At 42.2% G+C, this 23505-nt stretch overlaps 1 protein-coding gene across 3 annotated transcripts in view; it reads left to right on the top strand.

Annotated features, from left to right (window-relative positions):
• Positions 1-23505, top strand: part of ARIH1 (ariadne RBR E3 ubiquitin protein ligase 1) — a 32896-nt gene that overhangs the window by 3932 nt on the left and 5459 nt on the right. For 2 of the 3 annotated variants that reach the window (XM_058156215.1, XM_058156214.1), the window contains exons 2-11: positions 6687-6754; positions 9754-9898; positions 11816-11908; positions 12734-12789; positions 14772-14838; positions 16739-16845; positions 17135-17177; positions 18508-18579; positions 20420-20550; positions 21213-21270. In XM_058156215.1, coding sequence (XP_058012198.1) covers positions 6687-6754; positions 9754-9898; positions 11816-11908; positions 12734-12789; positions 14772-14838; positions 16739-16845; positions 17135-17177; positions 18508-18579; positions 20420-20550; positions 21213-21270 — 840 coding nt within the window. The remainder of the gene's footprint in view (positions 1-6686; positions 6755-9753; positions 9899-11815; positions 11909-12733; positions 12790-14771; positions 14839-16738; positions 16846-17134; positions 17178-18507; positions 18580-20419; positions 20551-21212; positions 21271-23505) is intronic. The other variant, XM_058156213.1, reaches the window with a different exon arrangement.

Genomic DNA, 23505 nt, shown 5'->3' on the forward strand with positions numbered 1-23505 from the left:
ACCTTGTTGAGGTGCTGTTGACATGGCTTGCCATAAAACCCCCTCTTTCTATCCCAGGTTTCTTTAGGATTGGCTTGACGGGCCCAGACACATTAGCATTTATGTCCCAGAAACTCTACAAATATATATATATATATATGTATATATGTGTATATATTTTAAAACTTCCAAGGGTCATTCATTATGTGTTAGGCGAGGATGACAGAGGTGGTGAACTTTAGCCCTGTATTTTAAATAACTCTGCTATGAGATGAGTTCTTCCTTGTCGTCCTCTGTGGTTAATACCAGCCTTGTGCTTACCTGGAGATTTGCTCTGACTTAAGGAAGGTGGAAAACAACCGAACTAAACACACAGTGGTGATTTACTTTTGCATTGAGAACTCGCAAACAAGGTGACGTTTAATCCTCCAAAGATTTGCTAAAGGAAAGGGAAGAACAGTTTGACCCTGATGCCAAGAACTGAGTGGTAGTTAAAGCTGGGTGAGTAATCGTGGGCGTGGATGGGCCCGTATTCCTTCCGCTTTCCCGTTCTAATTGAACAGGCCCAAATCCAGAGCTTATCTGGCTCTAATCTTCGATACAGAGGCAATGTCAAGATTGACACTGAAGGATGTCTTTGTGTCTGGCAGGCCCAAGGTCAGATTTTAAGAAGGCTGTTATTAAGACAACTTGGTTAACTGACTGTCTTATCTTAGAATCACACTATTCCTTTATATGAACCAGTCTCTCAACTTTTGACCCTTGCTGCGGATTGCTGGGTAGTCCAGTTTCATTCACGAAATAAACATTAGGATTAAGACCCTTTCGTGGTTTGTCTCTTGTTTTCTTTTGTTAATTTTGGGATTGAGAGAGGAGCAAGTTGCCCACTCTAGTCAAATGGGTGGCTAGTCAGAAGGACTTAATGGCAGCATTTCGGTATTCTTGTCCTTAAATTGTCAACGTTATTGGTTGAGAAGGATTCAAATATTGCCTGGAAACCCTGCAAAATGAATATTGTCAGGTGGCTTTCTCTCTTCATAGGTGTTCCTTTTAATGCATTCCTTTTAAATAGCTGGCGTTCCATGTCTTTCAGAGCAGGGGTCTCCAACCTTGGCAACTTGAAGACTTGTGGACTTCAACTCCCAGAATTCCTCAGCCAGCAAAGTTGAAGTTGAAGACCACAAGTCTTCAAGTTGCCACAGTTGGAGACTCCTGTTCCAGAGTATCTAATACAAGGATGCTGTGTCAAGTCTCGGTGTTTTGGCCCTTCTGAAATGTAATGGGGCCAGATTCCTTTTTGCATTCAAAAGCATGTTTTAATATTTTGGAAACACAGAAGCCTCTGAACATTTCATTTGCCTTATTATTATTTTTTTAAGGCTGTGGAGGAGAAGAAAATTAAATATGAAAGGTGGTATGTTCAGTATGTACACACCATTATGGCCTGGTGTCCGATTCAAACTATTGCTGCGTTCTTGGTTTGTGTGGATAAGCTTCAAGCTTGTTCCACCGTACATAAGAAATTCTGTTGCTAACCAAAGGATTGTACTTTTTTTGAAAGTAAAAACCACCCACCTTCTGTTTTATTTCTTTGCTTTGTGTATGAAGTAAACCACATGCTTCCTACAGAACATTAATTAATAATGGCATTACAGTAGTCCTCGACTTACAACCACAGTTGAGGCCCAAATTTTTGTTGCTGAGTGAAAAACAAGTGAGTTTTGCCCTATTTTACGAACTTCCTTGCCACCATTGTCAAGTGAATCACTGCAATATTTAGCAATGCTGTTGTTAAAGTGACTCTGCCTTCCCCAATGTCAGAAGGCGATCACATGACCCAGGACACTGCAACCGTCATTAATATGAATTAGTTGCCAAGTATCTGAAGTTTGATCACATAATAAGGATGCTGCAACGGTTGTTAAGTGTGAAAAACGCTCGTAAGTCCCTTTTTTCAATGCCATTGTAACTTTGAATGGTCACTAAGTGAACTGTTGGAAGTTGAGGGCTACCTGATTTATACGCAGAGACTCAATAAGTGACTTGAGGTATGTTTCGACATTTGGAAGTCTTCCAATTTTTAAAAAACGAAAAACAGCAACACTTAAAACTACTAGCAGGACGCTGATACGAACCAAATCTGTTGTCACTTGGGTGTTATCATCTCTGGAGATTTTATTTTGCAGTTTTCCCTATAAAGCAATAAGCGTTTTCTCTGCCGTTCTCATTTTGGAAACTAGAGAGACCCAGTTTCGAATTCTGCCTTAGGCAAGGAAGTTGGCTGACTCTCAGCCCTAGATTGCAAAGTTGAAAAACATCTGTCTGGAGCAGGGAGGTTGGTTGTGGTCCAAGATCCTCAATGGAGGGACTTTTTTCATCTAGCAGTGAAGTAATTCATACTGATGAGGTATATATGCCAATCTAGTAGATTGTATCTCATTCTACTGTGCTCTCTTAGCGGCGCTGTGTTCTGGAATTTTGATTTTTTAACCACGTTTGTTATTCTGCCCAAATATTATCCCAAATGGGGAAAGGATTGATATTTTTTTTAAAAAAAGGTTATGACTTCATTATTGCTATAATATCCTCAGAAATCAATAATCCTGATATTTAGGTTGAATATTTGGAAGGATTTCCTGGTCATGCGAATTGCAACACTAAAGTTTGCACAAATTGCAACACTATTGCCATCTACGTGTCTGCCTACATTCAACTTGTTTACTTTTTATATAGCTGTATTTTTATTTTTTTTGTCTACAATGCGTTGAAAAGTGGACTAATGTTCCTCTCCCCTGATAGCATTGGCTGTGAGAATGATTAAATTTATATTTGTTAGCAAATAGGAAAGCAATACGGTGATCTGGAGAATGGTGGCTTGGTTGTTGGCCTTGAACTGCAGGATTTTCATTGAGCTATGATGTGACTAGTGGACTTTGAGCCAGCCAACCTGCCTGCCTTTCACATAGTTTTTGAGATTAAAGCGAGCAGCTGATATTCCTTGGGAGAAGAAGCAATGTTAGAACAATGGAGAATTCTGCAGCTAAAACACCATCCCTGCAAATGTTTATGGAGATTCTCAGTCATCCAGGTCAAGGTGCTTTTTTCTTCAAGTGGCAACTGGGGTTTCTGGTTTTCGTTTGAAGACACTTTGCCTCTCATCCAAGAAGCTTCTTCAGCTCCTCTTCTTCAGAGCTGAAGAAGCTTCTTGGATGAGAAGCATAACGTCTTCAAACAAAAACCAGAAACCCCAGTTGCCACTTGAATTTGAAGTTAGCAATTTGCCATCCTCTGGTTCCCGTTTGCACAAACGTACCTAATATTATTGTGTGTGATATTTTAGTGGCACGGCAAATTCTGTGTTTTATCCCATTTACATTATGCTACATTCTAAATGATTTCTTAACCTCTGTGGCTGTAAAATAGAACCCCAACTAATTGTGGTACAGCCGTCCCAGAAATTAATACCATTACTGAAGCTATTGCTTGTAATGGTAAAACGGCCTTAACAGATCCTGGATATATTTTTAACTTCAGAAGAGCTGCCTGCAGGGTTTGGACAGCTGATTTTTTTTTTAATCACTCACAGTCTTAGAGCAACAGAGTACATAGATTATCATGCTAGCACAGATCTAACTAGAAAAGAAGTGTTATGTAACATGTTGCCTTAGAATAAGATGACTGAACTTGGATGTTTTTTTTAGGCTGCAAATGTTTTCTAAATAGGTAAGACTTTTGATTAACGATTAGAGTTAACAGATCTTTTAGCTGTATTTTGTGAAGGCCTGTGACATTTTTACTGAATTCTGTAGAGATTTTTGTAGTGGGGGGGAAACCTTTCTTTAAAAAAATGCTTCGATTGCTAACATCGAATGAAATCTTTTCAGCATCCAATTTTATCTTTCGTGTAACCTTGACACAGGATTGTTTGGTCAATTCATTGTTTTGAGAAGTCAAAACAAAATCCCCAAAGAAGGCAGATGCCAAGAAAACTGCATGCGGATATCTCCACGTGTTCACCAGAGCTGGTTTTATAGACCTATTTGTCTTACATATCCTAAAAATAGACTTGAATTATATTTAAATTAGACTGTATTCTGTTCCTGTTCCTTTTGCATTCTCTGGTGTTCAAATATAGTGGCATTCTTAACCATCATATAGATGTTACGTGTAATTGCTTTTACGTACTTAATCTCTGAATAAAGTCAAAAATTGCAGAGGTTAAAACCTTCCAAGATGGGAAGGCTTTTTGTTATTGCATGAACAATAAATCCTTGGAAGATATGTATATATTTTCTGAATAAAGGAAATGAGCCTATAATTCATCAAATACATGCAAATGAAAACCCTCCTCACTCCGTAAGAATCTGACTTTCTATTGCTCATCTGCCTGGCTCGGTCTTATTGGCTTGGATTCCATTTCTAGAAGAATAGAATAGAATAGAGTAGAATTTTATTGGCCAAGTGTGATTGGACACACAAGGAATTTGTCTTGGTGCATATGCTCTCAGTGTACATAAAAGAAAAGATATGTTCATCAAGGCTCATCTAGGGTTTTGGACAGGAGTCTTTGCCAGCCCTGTTCGCAAATGTGGTTGAACCTGGGATTTTCTCCATGTGAATCACATAACAGAGCGGTAAGTTCCATTTTCAAGGAACATCTATGAATGTAGATCCTCAAGGGAAGGCAGATTGGTAGCAACTGTGTTTTCTGCAGTTCTAATTATCCTCTGAAGTCTGTGTGATTTATATTTGATTTGTAAGCAGTCTTGCCAATAAATAAATAGGTTGTAGTGTTCTACATATGGTAGCAATGGTATAGCCTGGGTGGGGAATAGAACTTCTAGTAGTTCTCTGGTATATTCCATTCGGAGTTTCTTTTACATCTCCTTGTATTCAGTGACAGCAACTCCTCCAAATGCTGTACAGTAGTGCCTCAAAAAAATGGCTAAAGTTTAATGCGATAGTAATCTCCTTTGTCAAATACAGGCAGTCCTCGACTTACTACCTCTATGGAACCCAAAATTTCTGTTGCTAAGCGAGACATTTGCCCCGTTTTCTTGCCACGGTTGTTAAAGTGAGCCACTGCAGTTGTTAATCTAGTCACATGGTTGTTAAGTTAATCTGCCTTTTGCGCTGATCACACGACCCCGGGATTCTGCCACCATCTGATTTTTAATCATGTCACCTGGGGGGGGGGGAGATGCTGCAGTGGCCATATAACTGTGGAAAAACGGTCATAAGTCACTTTTTCTAGTGCCGTAACTTGGAAGTCTCTAAATGCACCATTGTAAGTCAAGGACTACCAAATTGGGAATGCTATTTAACGTGAAATAAAGCGAAATATCATGAAAACCACACTGCTTATCTTCCAACCCTCTAAATATTGGGGGCTTCTTTGCAAGTCACGATAGGGTGGAATCTCCCAAGAATTCTGGTTTCTGGTGCGTCGCTTCTTGGATCCAATTGGATTCTTCTGCCAGAGTTGACCATGGTTGATAGGTAAACTAGAGAAGACATCTCTTTGGTTAGTTCTGCAGCCCCGTCTTTCAGGAGGAACGAAGTGGGAGCTACCTTCTTGCATGCACGAGCTTGCTTTGCTTGCGTTAAGCCTAATTTCCCAGATATTCTTGTTTATTACGAGATGTGGATGTTCTTGGTATTTGTCAGCTGGGCTTAGCTATTGGTTGTGCCTGGAGAGTGGGGTCCTTTCCTTCTGCAACTGCAAGTCCAGTTTGCACAATGAAACATTAAACTGACATTTAATAGCTAAGAGGATTATACTTATATGTCTTACCTGCCTTTCTATTTGTGGAAATCTGTACTAGTAATCCTTTTTAGTTTCATTGGGATCTGTGGAGTATGTAAAAAGCATGGGACATTCAGAATAAATTTAAAATCTAGATTTATTTATTTTTTAAGGCTAGTCGGACTCTTTGAGTTAGCCTGTTGGAGTTTGGTCTTAACATTGCCTGAGTGTATTTAAAAAAGAAAATGAATTAAAGCCAAGCACTCCAGATCGCGTGTATTTAGGGGGTGAGAGAGTCTCCATTCTCGTGCAGGCTCAACATTCTCTCTGGTGTACCAACAAAGGAGAATATTTGTAGCTCAGGATTGAAATGAGGGGTTCTTGGTGCTCTCTGAGCTTGGTGGTTTTCTTGCAGACTGTTTCATTACTAGCACTGATAATGTTACCTAGTTTGGATAATGAAACATCTGCAAGGAAACAGCCAAGCTACCCCACAATCCTCCTCCACAGACCCCAGTCCCTTCTAGCCCTAGTTAGGGAAATGAAACATCTGCAAGACAACAGTCAAGAGCACCACAGAACCCACAATCCTCCACCTCCTCCTCCCTCACCCTTCTGACCCTGATGATATTACCTAGTTGGGTCACGAAACATTCTGCAAGTAAACAACCAATCTAAAGGAGCTCCAAGGACCCCTCATCTCTAGTGTGTTTTAGAGGACTGGGGAATTCTATGGGACATATTCAACAGCGAAAAGTGTCACAAGAACATTTCAAGTTCCACAGTTTTAGATTTCACTCATTATTGACCAGTGCTGACCATGCAACTGGTTTCAACTTGGATTTACCTTTGAAATAATTATCCCGATTATATCAGAGACAATTGGGATATGAAGTTTTGGGAGAAAGGGTAAGTCTACTGCTCCCATTCCTTAAAATAGCTTTCCTTCTTCCTCCTATAGAATCCGGCCACCATCACCAGGATACTCCTCAGCCATTTCAACTGGGATAAAGAAAAACTGATGGAGAGGTAAGTGAGGTGGTTTCTTTGTGTCTCCACGGACTGGAGGTTTGTCTTGGTTAATGGATCCCCAAACTTGGCAACTTTGAAGAACTGTGGACTTTAACTCCCGGAATTTACTCAACCAGCATGGCTGGCAGAGGAATTCTGGGAATTGAAGTCCATAGGTCTTAAAGTTGCCAAGTTTGGAGTCCTCTAGTCATGATGACTGGGTGGGCAGAAAAGGTAAGGGGTTGGCTAGGAGGCGCTTGTTGTTCTCAAGCGATTATAAGTAAGGGGTTTATTTATTTACCTCCTTAGGAGGCAGCCATCAAGAAAGCTTCACAATAAATATTGCAATGTATGCAATATTGGTTAGAAATTTATTCCTAAAATGGGTTCTTCATCTTGTAACAATGAGGCAATGATGCAACAGACTAATAATACAGTTAAAGAAACTCGAGCTGAAAAAAATAACTCTTCGATAATTGCTTAGTCTTCCTCCTGGGTAGCCATAATAGCAAGAAACTCAACTATTGTGATTCCTATACTTTTTCAACAAATAGGAGTAGAAAAAGGGCCATGTTTGTGAGCCAGGCCAATCATGCCTTGACATTTGAGGCTACTTTGAAATCAAAGAAGCCCATTGAGGTCCCTTGGGAGGAGAGGAGAAAAAATGTGTCTTTACTTGGGCCAGTTATTGGAAAATTACATAGTTTGGGCTGTTGCAAAATTACTTACACAATTATTTCAGCATGGGTGGTATAATTCCATATCTCTCACAACATACTTAAAAAGTGTGTGGCGCCATTATGCGGCCCATCCTTAACCAAAGAGGCTAACAGTTTGGAATTCATTATATGGAATAAAGTTAAGATATTTGTAACATGAGATAAAAGAGGATTTTTTGTTTAATAGAAACAATTGGCATAAACTTCAGTGCTAGCTGCCTTAGTATCAGAATTAGCTTAATAAAATTTATGTCAGAGATATAATGTGGCTTTGGCCTTATCTGTTGGGTGGACCAAAATATGGTTGCTTAGTTAAGAGATTGGTGAAAGGCACCTTGGGTGAGTGTAATAGAGAAATGCAAACTTGGAAAGGCTCCTAAAATGGCCTTAGGAGTTAAATGCTTAACTTGCAACTATAGTCCGGAGCCTTTCTTATCAGTATAGTTAATTGACTGGCTTTATCTAGTCACAATTAATCATACTGGCATTTTCCACAACCTTCCCTAGAAATTTTGGAGTTGCACCTAGCCTTGATAGGATGGCTTGTTGAACATCTCTTGAAATATTAGGGCTTTGCAGGCATTTTGGAGATTTTTCATGTTGGAGAGTTCGTCTACAAGCATTAATCTGTCAAAGCAATGGTTTTCACTTTCAGTTTTTGATTTAAATTTCAAGTAACTTTTAAGACAACGTGGGAGGCTAGAAAATGTTTATTCATCGCTAGGGAGAATGCATCCAGTTTGATATTTTTTTCAGAAGCATCACTTAAGCTGCTGAACTAACAGGCATATTTATTTGGAGAGTAGGAAAATGTTGTGTTGTCTATGACAGGGGTCTCCAATTTTGGTCCCTTTAAGACTTGTGGATTTCAACTCCCAGAAGCAAAGCTGGCTGAGGAACTCTGGGAGTTGAAGTCCACAAGTCTTAAAGGGACCAAGGTTGGAGACCCCGGTCTATGACAGTTCTCATGTAATGTTTAATTGCTGAAGGCAACATTACTTTGAAAGTTTTTTGTACACGGGGCCGCATTCGTATGGCTGAATATATATATATATATTGATGTGTTTATTGATTGGTGATGGGTCATCAAATTGATGTTGAGTCTTTGTGATGATATAGATGACATTGAAGTTGACTCTTTGTGAACATCTTTCTCCAGGATATTCTGTTCCTAGCCTGACCCTTCAGGTCTCCCAACAGTTTTCTCCACTGGCATTGATTGTATCAAAGAGTTGTGTTTGGCGAGATGGAAGGCATCTCTTTAGTTACAGCTTGTATTCATCTGTAAATTTAATGTGATTATATATGTGAATGTGCGAGAGGGAGGGAGGGAGATAGAGAAAGAGATCAGGGGTGAAATGCTCCCAGTTCAGACCAGATCGCCTGATCCAGTAACGATAGCGGCGGGTGGTTCGGAGAACCAGTAGCAAAAATCCCTGCCCTCCCTGCCCCGCTCATGCCCAGCTGAGCTGTGTGATCATCAGAGGTTTTTTTTTTTTACTTTTAAAAGCATTTTTTCTTCAGCCGAAAAAATACTTTTAAAAGTAAAAAAAAAAAAAGCTTCTGATGATCGCGCAGCTCAGCTGGGATTGTCCGAATCCTTTAAAAGCATTTTTTCTACAACCTCTTTGGCCGAAGAGGTTGTAGAAAAAATGCTATTAAAAGTTTTTTTAAAATGGCCACGCCCACTCAGTCACATTACCCCCCAAGCCACGCCCACTGGACTGGTAGTACAAATTTTACATTTTACCCCTGATAGAGATGTAGGAGAGAGAGAGAGGGAGGGCAAGAGAGAAAGACAGATAGAAAGAAGGAGAGAGAGAATGAAAATACACCCATTAGATCAGGGGTCTCCAACCTTGGCAACTTTAAGCCTGGAGGACTTCAACTCCCAGAATGCCCCAGCCAGCTTTGCTAACTGGGGAATTTTGGGAGTTGAAGTCCTCCAGGCTTAAAGTTGCCAAGGTTGGAGATCCCTGCGTTAGATGCTTACACAGCAACAGGGATTTGTGCCCTGAAGTGACCCTTTGAAGCAGGATGGCCTATTACTATTTTTCACAGTGCATTTTGCTGTTTTACAAAACAGAGACACAAGCAATAGTTTTGTGGATTTAGAGAACCTCTTCTAAGCTAACAGATGAATTAAAACACAGAAAGTTTGGGTTTATATACAGACCCTAGAGCTCCTGCATGCTGGCTGGAATTAATTATTTTCAGGATTATTATTTTTTTAAGGTGAATTTTTCAGAGAGATTTTTTTTTTTTTTACTCCATTAAGCTTCGTTCTTCTTTGGGTAGGTACTTTGATGGCAACCTGGAGAAGCTGTTTGCGGAATGTCATGTCATTAATCCTAGTAAAAAGTCTCGAACACGTCAGATGAACACCAGGTCATCTGCACAGGACATGCCGTGTCAGATCTGCTATCTCAACTATCCGAATTCGGTGAGTGCCTTCCGAATTGTGTAACCTATAACCTGAATATATATGTTTGAATTTTGATTTTGGAAAGCATTCGGGAAGGTTCCCTTAATCCTCTGGGTAAGGCCTGGCTAGCTGTTAATTAGTCCGACCTGATCTTTCGTTCCTTAACTATTTGTGTAATCTGCAGGCATGCTTATAGATAAAAGGTAAGACCTAAAATTGTACAAATACACCAATAAATGCCAGATAAATACCTATCGGTAATCCCTAAAATCTTGAGGGAGAAAGAAGACAAATGCAGTGAGGAGCTATTCGTGAACTGAGATAATAATAATAATAATAACAACAACAACAATAATAATAATAATAATATTTTAATTTTTATACCGCCCTTCTCCCGAAGGACTCAGGGCGGTGAACAGCCAAGTAAAAACAATACAATATATTACAATAAAAACTATTTAAAAAACTTATTCGATAAGGCCTAAATTTAAATATAAAATACATAATATAAATATAAAATAAACCCCTTTTAAAACAAATTAAAAACCCCTATCAAGCCAGTCCTGCTCGGAAGAATAGGTACGTCTTCAGCTCGCGGCGAAAAGTCCGGAGGTCAGGAAGTTGTCGAAGTCCTGGGGGAAGCTCGTTCCAGAGGGTAGGTGCCCCCACAGAGAAGGCTCTCCCCCTGGGGGTCGCCAGCCGACACTGTTTGGCTGACGGCACCCTGAGGAGACCTTCTCTATGGGAGCGTACCGGTCGGTGGGAGGCATGTGGTAGCAGAAGGCGGTCCCGAAGATATCCCGGTCCTATGCCATGGGATATTCAAACTCCTTTTTCTTCTGCAGTAGAAGAGACATAATTACATACCAATGATTCTGGTTCCCCTCCCCCCCCTCGTTAAATATCTCCTAATTTCATTTCCCTTTCCTGTCTCTCTGCTTATCATGACTGTCTTGTGATCAGATTTCTGCTTCTTAAAAGAGTTTTGAATATGCTCCACCTACGGGGCTTTAGAGGCAAGTAGATCTGCTCACATAAGATGGTTGAAATTCGTGATCTTCGAAATGATTGCAACAGCCGCTGGAGCAGCAGAATCGGAACGGAAATGCCGATTTTACAATTAAAGCGGGAGGATTGTAAAAATTGGGAATCGGTGTCTCCCAAAGTTACATATTTTGATCACAAAAAATATTTCAAGGGATCTTGCTGGATCAGATCAAGGTTCCTCTGTACATCGAGTCATTTTACAACTATTCAAAGTTATGATGGCCACAGAATGGTTGCTTTATAGCCTAGGAAATAACTTCCTTGTTTGCTTAAGGACTACTGTGAAAAAAAAAAACCCCACATAAAATTATTTCCGGTCATGTGTGCGCCTCAACTTACAATTGCAACAACTTACAGCTGTAATTCTGGACTCAATTACAGTCGTAAGTCGAGGACAACCTATCCTTGGTACCCCCAGAATATTGGGAGGTGCTTGATTGCCCAATAGGTTTGGCAGATGCTGTAGATGGGGATGAAGTCAGTGCCCGGTATACAAAGCAGGGCTTGAAAGTTCCAGCATCTGGATGTGTCCCCCACCAGTTCTGAACATGTTGCCTTAATGGGAGATTTTGGCGAATAGCCCAGCTTGTTAAACATTAGCCCTCTTAAATGACATGGTTTTAATGCGAAAACCTCAGGAAGAGGGTGGCAGCATGATTGGAATAGTGGGGTCAGGAATTCTGTGTGCATTTCTTTGGTCAGTGGCGGCTAGGATGAATATTGGTGGCAGACCCTTGGGGGAGGTGGGAGACCTCTCCCCCCCCCCCCCGCTTGAAGCCCATGGGTTCAGTTGTTGTTTCTGTGTTATTCTGAATTTGTGAAAGATGGCACCGTCCAGTTTCACAGCTGCGAAAATGAATAAAGCTTAACGGCGATTTGTCTTTACAGTATTTCACTGGCTTGGAGTGTGGACATAAGTTTTGCATGCAGTGCTGGAGTGAATATTTAACTACCAAAATAATGGAGGAGGGCATGGGACAGGTAAAATTCTCCCCTCTTGTGTTTATACGGAAATGACAATTGTAAAGAAAAGGCCGCATCATGCTCCAGCTGTTCCTTTGATGAGCCCCCTTACCCCCTCCCCCCCCAAAAAAATTGGGAAGCAGCTGAGAATTTGCATTGTTGCCGTTTTTCAGATGCACCAGCGGTAGAAACTCAGACGCTTGCTACTGAGAAAAGTCGGGTGGAGTCTTGCTGGCAGGTCTTGAGCCTCTCCTTTCAAGACCTATGGGGAGAAGGGAAGCCTGGAGCCAAAGCCCATCTCAGATAGCCTGGCTCTCTGGAAGCTGGGGGGAGGAAAGCCAGTTTAGACTAGTGGTTAAATGTCTACGGAGATTCTTCGAAAGAAAGCACCTTTGGGGCTAGTGGTCAAGGCGCCAGGCTAGAAACTAGGAGACTGTGAGTTCTAGTTCTGCCTTAGGGGGTAAAAGCCAGCTGGGTGACTTTGGCCCAATCACCAGGGGGTTGTGAGTTCTAGTTCTGCCCTAGGCGTGAAAGCCAGCTGGGTGACTTTGGGCCAAACCACCAGCAGACAATGAGTTCTAGTTCCTCCTTAAGTACAGAAGTTTTGGATGACTTTGGGGCAGTCTCTCTTAACCCAACTCCCTTCACAGGGTTGTTGTGGGGAAAACAGGAGGAATATAATAAAATTAAATAGGCACAGTCTTGCACTGGTCTGGAATTGGGGGGGGGGGGGAATGCTTCTGTAGAGGTTTTTTTTAAAAGAGACATCAATACCTAAACTAATCAGATGTGTTCTTTTCTGTCTTCTCTTTCTTCCCATCGTCTCTCGGATGTCCTTGCTAGACAATCTCATGCCCGGCTCACGGCTGTGATATCTTGGTTGATGACAATACAGTTATGTAAGTATTGCAGTTGGTGCAGTTTCGGTAACGCTTGCATTTTCTGACGGTTTTAACGCCAGTTGCTTTGGCTCCACCATCTACGGAGGGATGAGTCAAATCGCACTGTTAACATCCCAGGACTCTCGTCCCTGTGGGCCTCTCACCAAACTTACCCCACCAAAGTGGGTTTTTGCTGCCCCCACTCCTTCCTCTCTTTACTTGCCATGCCCTGGTGGCGCAGTGGTTAGAATGCAGCATTGCAGGCTGACTCCGCCCACTGTCAGGAGTTCGATCCTGACCGAGGTTGACTCAGCCTCCCGTCCTGCCGAGGTCGGTCAAACGTGGACCCAGATTGTTGCTGACTTTTTAAACTGCTTAGAGAGAGGGCTGTAAACCACCTTGAAGCGGCATATAAGTCTGTGTTATTGATAAATACCCAGTGCTACTTACTTCTTTTCGTGTACAAACAGTCCTCGCCTTATGACCACAATTCAGCCCCAAAACTTCCATTGCTAAGGCAGTTGTTAAGTGAGTTTTGTCCCATTTTACAACTGACTTTGTCACCATTGTTAAGAGGATCACCACAGCGGTTAAGTTAGTGGCACATTGGCTTGGCTCATCAGAGGGTCGCCCAAGGGGAATTGCGTGACCCCCGGGATCCTGCAACCGTCATACATATGAGGTCAGTTGCCAAGCACCTGAATTTTGATTCCCCTGACCGAGGGGACGCGTCGACGGTCCTAAGTGTGAAAAACGGTCATAAGTCACATTTTTCAGTGCCGTTGTAACTTGGAACGGTCACTAAACGAACTATCATAAGTCGAGGACTGCCTGTACTTTCGCTAGAGGGTCATAGTAGGAAAGGAGCGGGATGGAAGCAGATAAAAGGGACAGAGGGATGGAAGAACGGCGGCGTAAACTTGGAAACGGCTTTGAACTCTGTTGATCGAGGTTGTTAAGAATTGTTTTCCCTTCAGTCCCCCAAAATTGGGACCGAACTTCCTCAGTGCTGTTTCTACAGCTTTGAAGCAAAGCAGAGTGACTCTGAAGCCCAAATTAGGTCATCTAATAAATCCAATTCATGATCTCACAGCCTTGCTTGACATGGTTGGGCTCTTGCGTAATCCTTTCCAGGAATAAAATGCCGGGTTTGAATTAATCCATTTGGCCCTTCTGAGGTGGCTGTCGTAATCCTGCCTTTCCCAGTACTCTTGTCCTACCATTTGCATGTTAAACTCAGGTGGGGGTGGGGGAGATTACATTATTCCAGGGGAGTTTGGTGTTTCCATCGTATAATATAGCCATTCGTTTCCTGATTTGTAAATCTGAAATACTCCCGGTTAAAACCCTGTGAGTTTAAACTGCCTCAGGCAAACCCCTTCCTTTTGCTGGCACTGTTACAGTGGTTATGACAGCTGTGTAGGTAGCTCTATTCTGAGATGCATTTCCTGCCTCTCTAGGAGTTGCCTTTAGCTGCTCCTGTGAGGCATTTTCCGGTTCCTGTCATATGTGTGTGTATGTGTATTTTTATATTTACACACACACACACACACACACACACACACACACACACACACATACATGTAGGTCTTGGCGTATTCGGGTCTTGTCCCATGTAAAGTTGAGAGTATCTTGGCAACGTTTCGACGAGGTCTCACTCATCATCCTCAAGCTGGTGCTTACAGCTTCGTGCTTGTGCGAGCAAAGCACGGTCGGAGCTGCTCTGTCTCTATAAATACATTTTTATATTGTATAGTATTTATAGAGAGACGGCAGCTCCGACCGTGCTTTGCTCGCACAAGCATGAAGCCGTAATCACCAACCTGAAGATGACGAGTGAGACCTCGTCGAAACGAGGGAGAGCCACTCCTTCAAATATTGGGGCTTTATTGCTAATGGAGACCGTTTTTCTTGAAAACGCATTCATTGGGTAAGAAGGTTGGACTCCTAAGTGAACAAGGTTTTCTGAATGGAATATTATCTTTTTCTTCTCTTTGTAGGCGCCTGATCACAGATTCAAAAGTTAAATTAAAGTACCAGCATTTAATAACTAATAGTTTTGTAGAGGTGAGTGTTCGGTTTAAAACTGTATGCTAAGGTGACTTGGTATAGAGGAATTTCTTCCATTGGTTTTAAGATTCCTTGAAGCCATTTAAATATGTGGGGGTGTTGTTGATTGATCAGTGGTGTTCGCTTTTTGGGTTCCATTCTAAGCATTTGATGGCCAAGTACTCATTATGGTTGCAAATGTCTTTAGGTAAACCACTGGCTCTAATGAGACAGCATTTTAAAAGCTACAATATTGCTTTGGCTCCAAATCTAAAATCCCTGCCCATCTGAAGGCCACAGTTTTACAGAAGTATTTTAGCCCCGTGGTTTGGTTGACAGTTGGAGAGAAACCACTGACTAGCTTCTCATATCTTCATAATAACGCAAAAGGACTGTTAATGAATTAAATTCATCATTAGATCTAGATGGCGGCTGATAAAATCTGCTAAAACTAGGTTGCTTCAAAAACTCTAGGAGGTCTGCAAGAGACCATGCAGTCTCTAGATCTTAATTGTCAGAAAACTGTGGGTGTAACTATGCACTTGTGAAAGGTCAGTGATGTTAATCAACTAGTGCCAAATCTTGACAGCTCACGGTGAGCAACAGCCAGCTTTGTGAATGTCTAGTCTGTTGTGTGATGCTGAACCCACAGCCTCAACAGGGGTGTCATTGAACGAAAAGACAGGCAGGAATGGGCCAGTCCTGGATAGCAGTCTTCCAGTATTTGAGGTGCTGCCACAAAGAAGATGGGGGTCAACCTGTTTTCCAAAGCACCAGAAGGCAAGGCAAGAAACAATGGATGGAAATTAATCAAGGAGAGAAGCAACCTAGAATTAAGGAGGAATTTCCTAACAGGGAGGACAATTAATCGATGGAATGGTTTGCCTTCAGAAGTTGTAGGTGCTCCAACACTGGAGGTTTTTTTTTAAAAAAAAAGATTGGACAGTCATTTGGCTGAAATGGTATGAGGTCTCCTGCTTGAGGAGGAGGTTGGACTAGAAGACTTCCAAGGTTCCTTCTAGCTCTATTTTGATTGATTGATTGATTGATTGATTGATTGATTATGGCAATTCTTCTCCAATCCAACTTGCTTGCAGTTCTGAATTCATTTATTTAAATCTTAAGTAAGAAGGCAGGAAGTCGTTTGGATTAAATCTTTAGGTCTCCCTCATTTCCTCCCCCCCCCACTGTGCATGCATTCGTTCTGACTTCCAGTTTGTTCCAACAAAGAGTAAACTGATAAAATTATTTACTTGTGAATTACACCAGGTGAAAGTTGGACTGCTTCTGGAGAAATGAAATCATTAGTCCAACCTTTCTAAACTGGGTGCCGTCCAAATGTAACAACTCCAGAATTTTAAGACTTTGTCTATGGAAAAATCTCAATCATCCAAGGACATGGTTGGCCCAAAGGAGCTTTTCCGAAAGGCAGCTGGATTTCCGTACTTTTTTTTTTTTTCTTGAAGGCAACTGGACTTTCTCCTCCCCCTCCCCCTTTCCTTCCTTTGCTTTTTATCCAAGAAGCTTCATCCAAGTAGAACCGAAGAAACTACTTGGATAAAAAGTGAAACGTTTTCAAAGGGAAAAAAAAAACAACCCAAGAAACTCCAGTTGCCTTTTGGAAAAGCACAAGTTATGGCTTGCTTCTAACTAAAACTGTGGAATTACCTTTGAATAGGAAGAGAAAATAAACAGCAGGCTGGTCTCTGCTGAGATGAAGCTTTGGATGAAGGATTTCTGGCAAGAGAAGGGAATGGGATGGACTCTTAGCAAGCCATCTTTCAGTGCAATCTGTCCTTGCCTTCTCTGCAATACAACCCCCCCCTCCCCCGCCCCCAATTGAAAGCATTGAGGCTGTGCCATTTTCGTTCTCGGGCTTTCCTCCGTGCTAATAACGGTTGGTTTTGTTTTCTTGCAGTGCAATCGACTGTTAAAATGGTGTCCTGCTCCCGATTGCCACCATGTTGTCAAAGTACAGTATCCTGATGCTAAGCCCGTTCGCTGTAAATGTGGCCGGCAGTTTTGGTAAGCAGGCTGGACGATAAGAACACCAAGACTGGATTTTGGTACCTTGGGGTGGTGGTGGAAATCAGCCTTGGCTTCCTCTGATAGCCCAACCCAAGTGAACACGGGCTACTGAATATTTTTTTGGGGAGCTGGGGGGGACAGGCAGACTGTTTGCTGACTGCCGGTCATAAATTAAGCTTGTGGGTTACAGCAAAGCTGTGTTTCTTTTAACAATTCCATTATTTTTAAAAGTATTGCTTAACTGGAAAACTGTCTTAAAAAAACGTATTTTAAACGTTTGTTGCAGTTTTAACTGTGGCGAGAACTGGCATGATCCTGTTAAATGCAAGGTGAGCTTTTTAAGCTTTCTGGGTTGCGTCTCACCTGTGGCACTATAGGAAAGTAATGTGGCTTCAGGGGATCAGCATAACAGCAGCAGTACACGAAAGGGGATAACTTAGGATAACTTGGAAATAACGGCTTTTGAAGGATAGGCCAAGAGGCAGAGAGGGTTTCACTTCAGGCCCACTTCAAGTGTCTCCATCCACTTCATAGTCTGTATGGCCCATCCTAGCTAGCCCTTTTCCAAGGAAGTTAGAACGAATCATTCAAAATCGGGGTGAGCAAGCAAACGCACAGTTCTCTGATTAGAAAGCATTTTGTATAAATGGAAGAAATGTGCGATCAGCTCCGCAGGGTGAGATTTGAAACTCACTCCTAACTGCCCTGTTTCCCCAAAAATAAGACCCAGCCGGAAAATAAGGCCTAGGCTGATTTTTCAGGATGCTCATAATATAAGCCCTACCCCCAAAATAAGCCCAAGTTAAGATTGTCAGCCAGGTGGGTGCATTTAGTACCGTATAAAGCAGGGATGAAATCCAGCAGCTTCTGACAGGTTCTGGAGAACCAGTAGTAGAAATTTTGAGCAGTTCGGAGAACCAGCAAATACCACCTCTGGCTGGCCCCAGAATGGGGAGGGAATGGGGATTTTGCAATATCCTTCCCTTGCCACGCCCACCAAGCCATGCCTACAGAACCGGTAGTAAAAAAAAATAGGGATTTCACCACTGGTATAAAGGTAGTGGTTGTTGTGGTTTTATTATTATTATTTGCACAAAAATAAGACCTAACCAGAAAATAAGCCCTTATATGTCTTTTGGAGCAAAAATTAATATAAGACCCGGTCTTATTTTTGGGGAAACACGGTATTTCCTACTGCTTTTTTGATGTCCTGAGAAAGATGCTTTGGACCTGAATTGGCTTGAATAAGTAAATGATTTTTTTTTACAATTATTTCTCAAGATGATACGAGTCTATTTGTATATATTCAGCTAGTTCTTTCATCCATGAGGCCAGAAATTTTAAATTTTATGATAGCTGTTAACTTTATGTTCATCGATGTTTTATTTTAAATCCTGCTCTGCCCTTTCTTGCCGTCTTCCTTTTGGTTTTAGATAGTCATTTATTCCTTAAATGTTTAAAAATAATTGGGGAAAAAAGGGTGGTTGGTTGTTTTTTTTTTACAATGTTGCTTATTGTAGAGAACTTGAAGGTGCAGTCCCATATTTCTGTAGGCAGTCCCTTCCTTACGTCCGATAAACTCTTAATTTAGGAATCCTGCAATGATGGAATGAGAACAATTGTGATTTCCCCCCCCACCCCCCTCTTTCTCCCGGACAGTGGTTAAAGAAATGGATTAAGAAGTGTGATGATGACAGTGAAACTTCGAATTGGATTGCAGCAAACACAAAGGTTTGGTGGTTTGTTTCTCTGGCTTGACACCCTCACAATAACAGTCTCTTTTCTCCCTCACAAGAACATTCTGTGAAGTCTGACAATTCCTTTTGCATATAGTGAGTGATAGTTTTTGCCTGTAAACAATAGCTCTTTGGTTTACTCTCCTTTCCAATTCAAATAACTGAATAGCTAGGGGAGAGAAAAAAAGTATTAGTAACTATTATGCCTGGTTTGGGGGGTTGTTGTTTTGTTTTGTTTTGTTTTGTTTTTACTTGCTGAAAAATCAGGAGTTATTGTCTAACTGAGGAGAATTAACAAACTTGTAATTTAATAATTGCAAGTTTGTTAATTCTCCTCAGTTAGACAATAACTCCGGCAACTCAAATCAGGAATGGGTCTGTTTTTGGCATTTCTGGAAATGCAGGAAGGTGTCTTCTGCTCTCGTCTGGCTGTTGATCCATTGCCGTATTGATCCACAGTGCCTTGCCCAGGGTTCAGGCAAACTTTTTACCGAGTCCTTCTGTGTAAATTGCAAAACATGACCTATGTCCTCTAGAGCAGGGGTCTGCAAACTTGGCTGTTTTAAGACTTGTGGACTTAAACTGCCAGAGTTCCTCAGCCAGCTCTGCTGGCTGAGGAACTCTGGGAGTTGAAGTCCACAAGTCTTAAAAGAGCCAAATTTGCAGACCCCTGCTCTAGAGATACGCAGCCCTTTCTAACTTCAGATTTCTGGAAATGGGTCCCATCTCAAAAACGGGTGGCCCATTTCGTGTTTCTAGACAAGCTGTTCAACTAACTCTGTACAGTCTTTTGTTGTCGCTGGCGGAGAAGAGGAAGTGGTTAAGGTGTGTGGGAGGAAAAAAAATACACGGGTTGGAGAAAGTAGCCGAGTTTTACTCTCTCAAAATACTGAGATCGGGGCCATCTGGTATACCTGATTCAAAATATTGTTTACATAGCCCTTAAGTAACCTCTGGACTTTATGTTCTCAAGAAAGGGCGATGGCTACTAACGTGGACAGCTTTGAGAGGGATTTGGATAAATTCATGAAGGATAGGTGGATTGGAGAATTTGTAGACTCAGGGTTATGATCCACATACAGTAGTAGGGGAAAGAAAGGTGAGGGATGAGTTCGTTTTCTTCTGATGAGCATCCTGGCACTATTTTGTTAGCCAGAAACAAAAATGCTGGACTACAGTGGTCTTTACCTCGATAGACAGATGCTAAGTATCTTCTTAGATACTTAAAAAGGCTGAGCGCCAAAGAATCGAGGCCTTTGAACTCTGGTGCTGGAGAAGACTCCTGCGAGTCCCTTGGACTGCAAGGCGATCAAACCTGTCAGTCCTAGAGGAGACCAACCCTGACTGCTCTTTAAAAGGCCAGATCCTGAAGAGGAAACTCAAATACTTTGGCCACCTAATGAGAAGAAAGGACTCCCTGGAGAAGAGCCTAATGCTGGGAAAGATTGAGGGCAAAAGAAGAAGGGGACGACAGAGAATGAGGTGGCTGGATGGAGTCCCTGAAGCAGTAACTGTGAGCTTAAATGGACTCCAAAGGATGGTAGAGGACAGGAAGGCCTGGAGGAACGTTGTCCATGGGGTCGCGATGGGTCAGACACCACTTCGCCACTAACAGCAACAACAAAGAACCTTCACCACCCTTCTCCCAGGGCTTGTCAATGTGTTCAGAATTTATTTAATATTACAAGCCAATGTTTCTCAGCCTCTGGGTCATTTTAAGTTGTGTTTGGCTTCAGCTCAATAATAGGGGTGATTAATAATAATGATGTTTTAAATAGGGGAGAATAAACCCCCTGCTGGTTTTTTGATCTCACCACCCTTCCTGTTGCCCGCAGGAGTGTCCCAAATGCCACGTGACCATCGAAAAAGATGGCGGCTGCAACCACATGGTCTGTCGGAACCAGAATTGTAAAGCAGAGTTTTGCTGGGTGTGTCTCGGCCCCTGGGAGCCGCATGGATCTGCCTGGTACATTTAAATAAATTCTTAACAGGGGAGGGGGGTTTGGGAGCTGTCGGATGGTTAGCAACGTTTTTCTGTAGGAGGAATGAGCCTGAACAGATAATTGCTGTATATGGATGAAAAAAAAACTCAATATTTTTTAAAACTCTGTATTACTTGTGGTGAGAAGATAGGAGCTTCAGAGAAGCCCTAGTCTGGTTTGTCTCAACCTTTTAGCAATTTTAAGCTGCATGGACTTCCAACTCCCAGAATTCCCCGGCTAGCATGTGGAAGAAGTTGTGGAGGGAATAATAATTCAAAATCAGTTTGAGCAAACACACATTTCTCTGCCTGATCAATTCAGCATGGCTGAGCTTGAAATTCACTTCTATTTTCCTTTTTTTTTTTTTTTTTTGCATCCTGCGAAGGATGTTTTGGACCTAAAGTGGTTCTTCTTGCTGGCTGGGGAATTCTGGGAATTGAAGTCCACTTGTCTAGGTTGAGAAACACTTCTCTAGTCAGCTGTTAGTCCCTGAAGGCTAGCAAAGAAAACCACAAGAGATTTTTGTCCTGTTTACAGTAATATGCTAATGAATGAATGAATGAGTGAATCCAGAACTTGGCCTGGCAGATACAAATGAGAAGGGATCATCATTTTAGAAATCTACATATTCGCAAACCTCTTTCAGGTATAACTGCAACCGCTACAATGAGGATGATGCCAAGGCAGCGAGAGATGCCCAGGAGGTGAGTTCATCACTCTTGGCAACCCTCTGCATCAGGAAGTTGTTGATCGCTTGCTAGCCTCTCTCTGGTTAACCAGATGGAGAATGTGCAGTAGGGTGAGCTTCCAGCCTGAAACCCACAACAACTGGCCCATTTATTTACTGCTTCCTGATGTCAGAGTTCTTGGCTAATGCGTGCCAGGAGGACATTGAAGCTGTTATGTTTTCCGCCCTTTCCTCAAAGCAGCTCTTCTTGGGATGTTCTGCTGTGGATAGACTTGGTACACTGGATGTTGTCGTTGTTTATGTGGTTTTCTTTTACTGACATTCCGGCTGCACACCATCCCTTCTACCTGGAAGCTCTTCTTTTCATGTATCTTCATGGGGAAAAAATTAATCTGTTAGATCTCTAGTATTGTGAAAAATCCTGTTATTCTCATTTATAGACCACCCAATCTTTAAGAAACTCTTGGCAGTTTACAGCTCTTTTTAATTGTGAAAGCTGTTTCTCTAGGCCAGGGGTCTGCAAACTTGGCTCTTTTAAGACTTGTGGACTTCAACACCCAGAGTTCCTCAGCCAGCTGGGTGTTGAAGTCCACAAGTCTTAAAAGAGCCAAGTTTGCAGACCCCTGCTCTAGGCTGCAGACCGCCTGAGAGCTTTCTGCTACGATTTGGGGTTATAGCAGGGATCACCTTTTCTCTTTTCCCCATCCTTTACAATGTATTGTCAATGTACAAGATGTGTACAATGAGATTGGGTGAGCCTCCCTTTGTGTACCATAAATACATATCAATAACTCACAGTGAAAGAAAGAAAACTCCTAGCCCAATAAATCATACTAACAACATACAATCCTCTATACATATATTTGCATAACATTACATTACAAGGGACGTGGTGGCTCAGTGGCTAAGGTACTTAGCTGGTCAATCGACAGGTTGGCAGTTCAGTGGTTCGAATCCCGAGTGCCGCATCACGGGGTGAGCTCCCGTGACTTGTCTCAGCTTCAGCCAACCTAGCAGTTTCGAAAGCATGTAATAAATGCAAGTAGAAAAATAGGGACCACCTTTGGTGGGAAGGTCACAGCGTTCCGTGCGCCTTTGGCGTTGAGTCATGCCAGCCACATGACCACAGAGACGTCTTCGGACAGCGCTGGCTCTTCGGCTTTGAAACGGAGATGAGCACCGCCCCCTAGAGTCGGGAACGACTAGCACGTATGTGCGAGGGGAACCTTTACCTTTAATATTACATTAGAATATATTGCACCAATATGAACGTTGCAGCAGCCCTGCAAGCCTATCATACGACACGCTTATGATGTTACATTGCATTGACAGCCCACGGACAAAAGCTGTTTTTCAGACTGTTGGTTCGTCTGGCTGTGCTGCTATATCTCCTGCCCGATGGTAGGAGAGTAAAGAAAGGCTGACCAGGGTGTGAATCATCCCTGAAGATTTTCCTTACTTTTCTAAGGCAGCGAGTCCTGGCGATTTCATCTAGTGATGTCGGGGGCCAGCCCACGATGTTTTGTGCCGTGCTCATCCTCTTGAGCCTTAAGGTGCAATTCAAGGTGCTAGTGCTCACCTTTAAAGCGCTCCATGGCTTAAGACCGGGGTATCTACGAGACCGCCTTCTGCCACCGATACCCTCCCAACGACCTGTGCGCTCCCACAGAGTGGGCCTGCTCCGGGTGCCATCAGCCAAACAGTGTCGGCTGGTGGCCCCCAGGGGGAGAGCCTTCTCTGTGGCAGCACCGACCCTATGGAATGAGTTACCTCCAGGGCTACGCCAACTTCCCGGCCTCCGTACCTTCAAGCGGGAACTGAAGACTCTACTATTCAATCGGAAGGGACTAGCCTAAATATTTATTTTAATTTAATATTTATTTTAATTTAATTTTAAATGTATTAATTTATTTATAATTTTTAAATTTTAAGGGTTTTATATCAGTCTACGACCGTTTTAGTTTAAATTGGCCTGTTAAATATTTCATTTTAAATGTATTTTAAATCTGGGATTTATATTGTGTGTTTATGTGTTTTAAATAAGGCTGTACACTGCCCTGAGTCCTTCGGGAGAAGGGCGGTCTAGAAATCTAATAAATAAATAAATAAACCATTTTTCAGCCACCCATAAAAGTACATGCGCGCCTAAATAAAATTTGGCCGCCAAGCAAGCAAGCATGCAAGCTCGAAAATCTTTTCGTGTCTCTGTGACCTTACGAAATTTGAGCCAGTTCCCAAAGTTATTTAAGTT

This window comes from Ahaetulla prasina, chromosome 13, assembly GCF_028640845.1.
Source record: "Ahaetulla prasina isolate Xishuangbanna chromosome 13, ASM2864084v1, whole genome shotgun sequence".
NCBI lineage: Eukaryota > Metazoa > Chordata > Lepidosauria > Squamata > Colubridae > Ahaetulla > Ahaetulla prasina.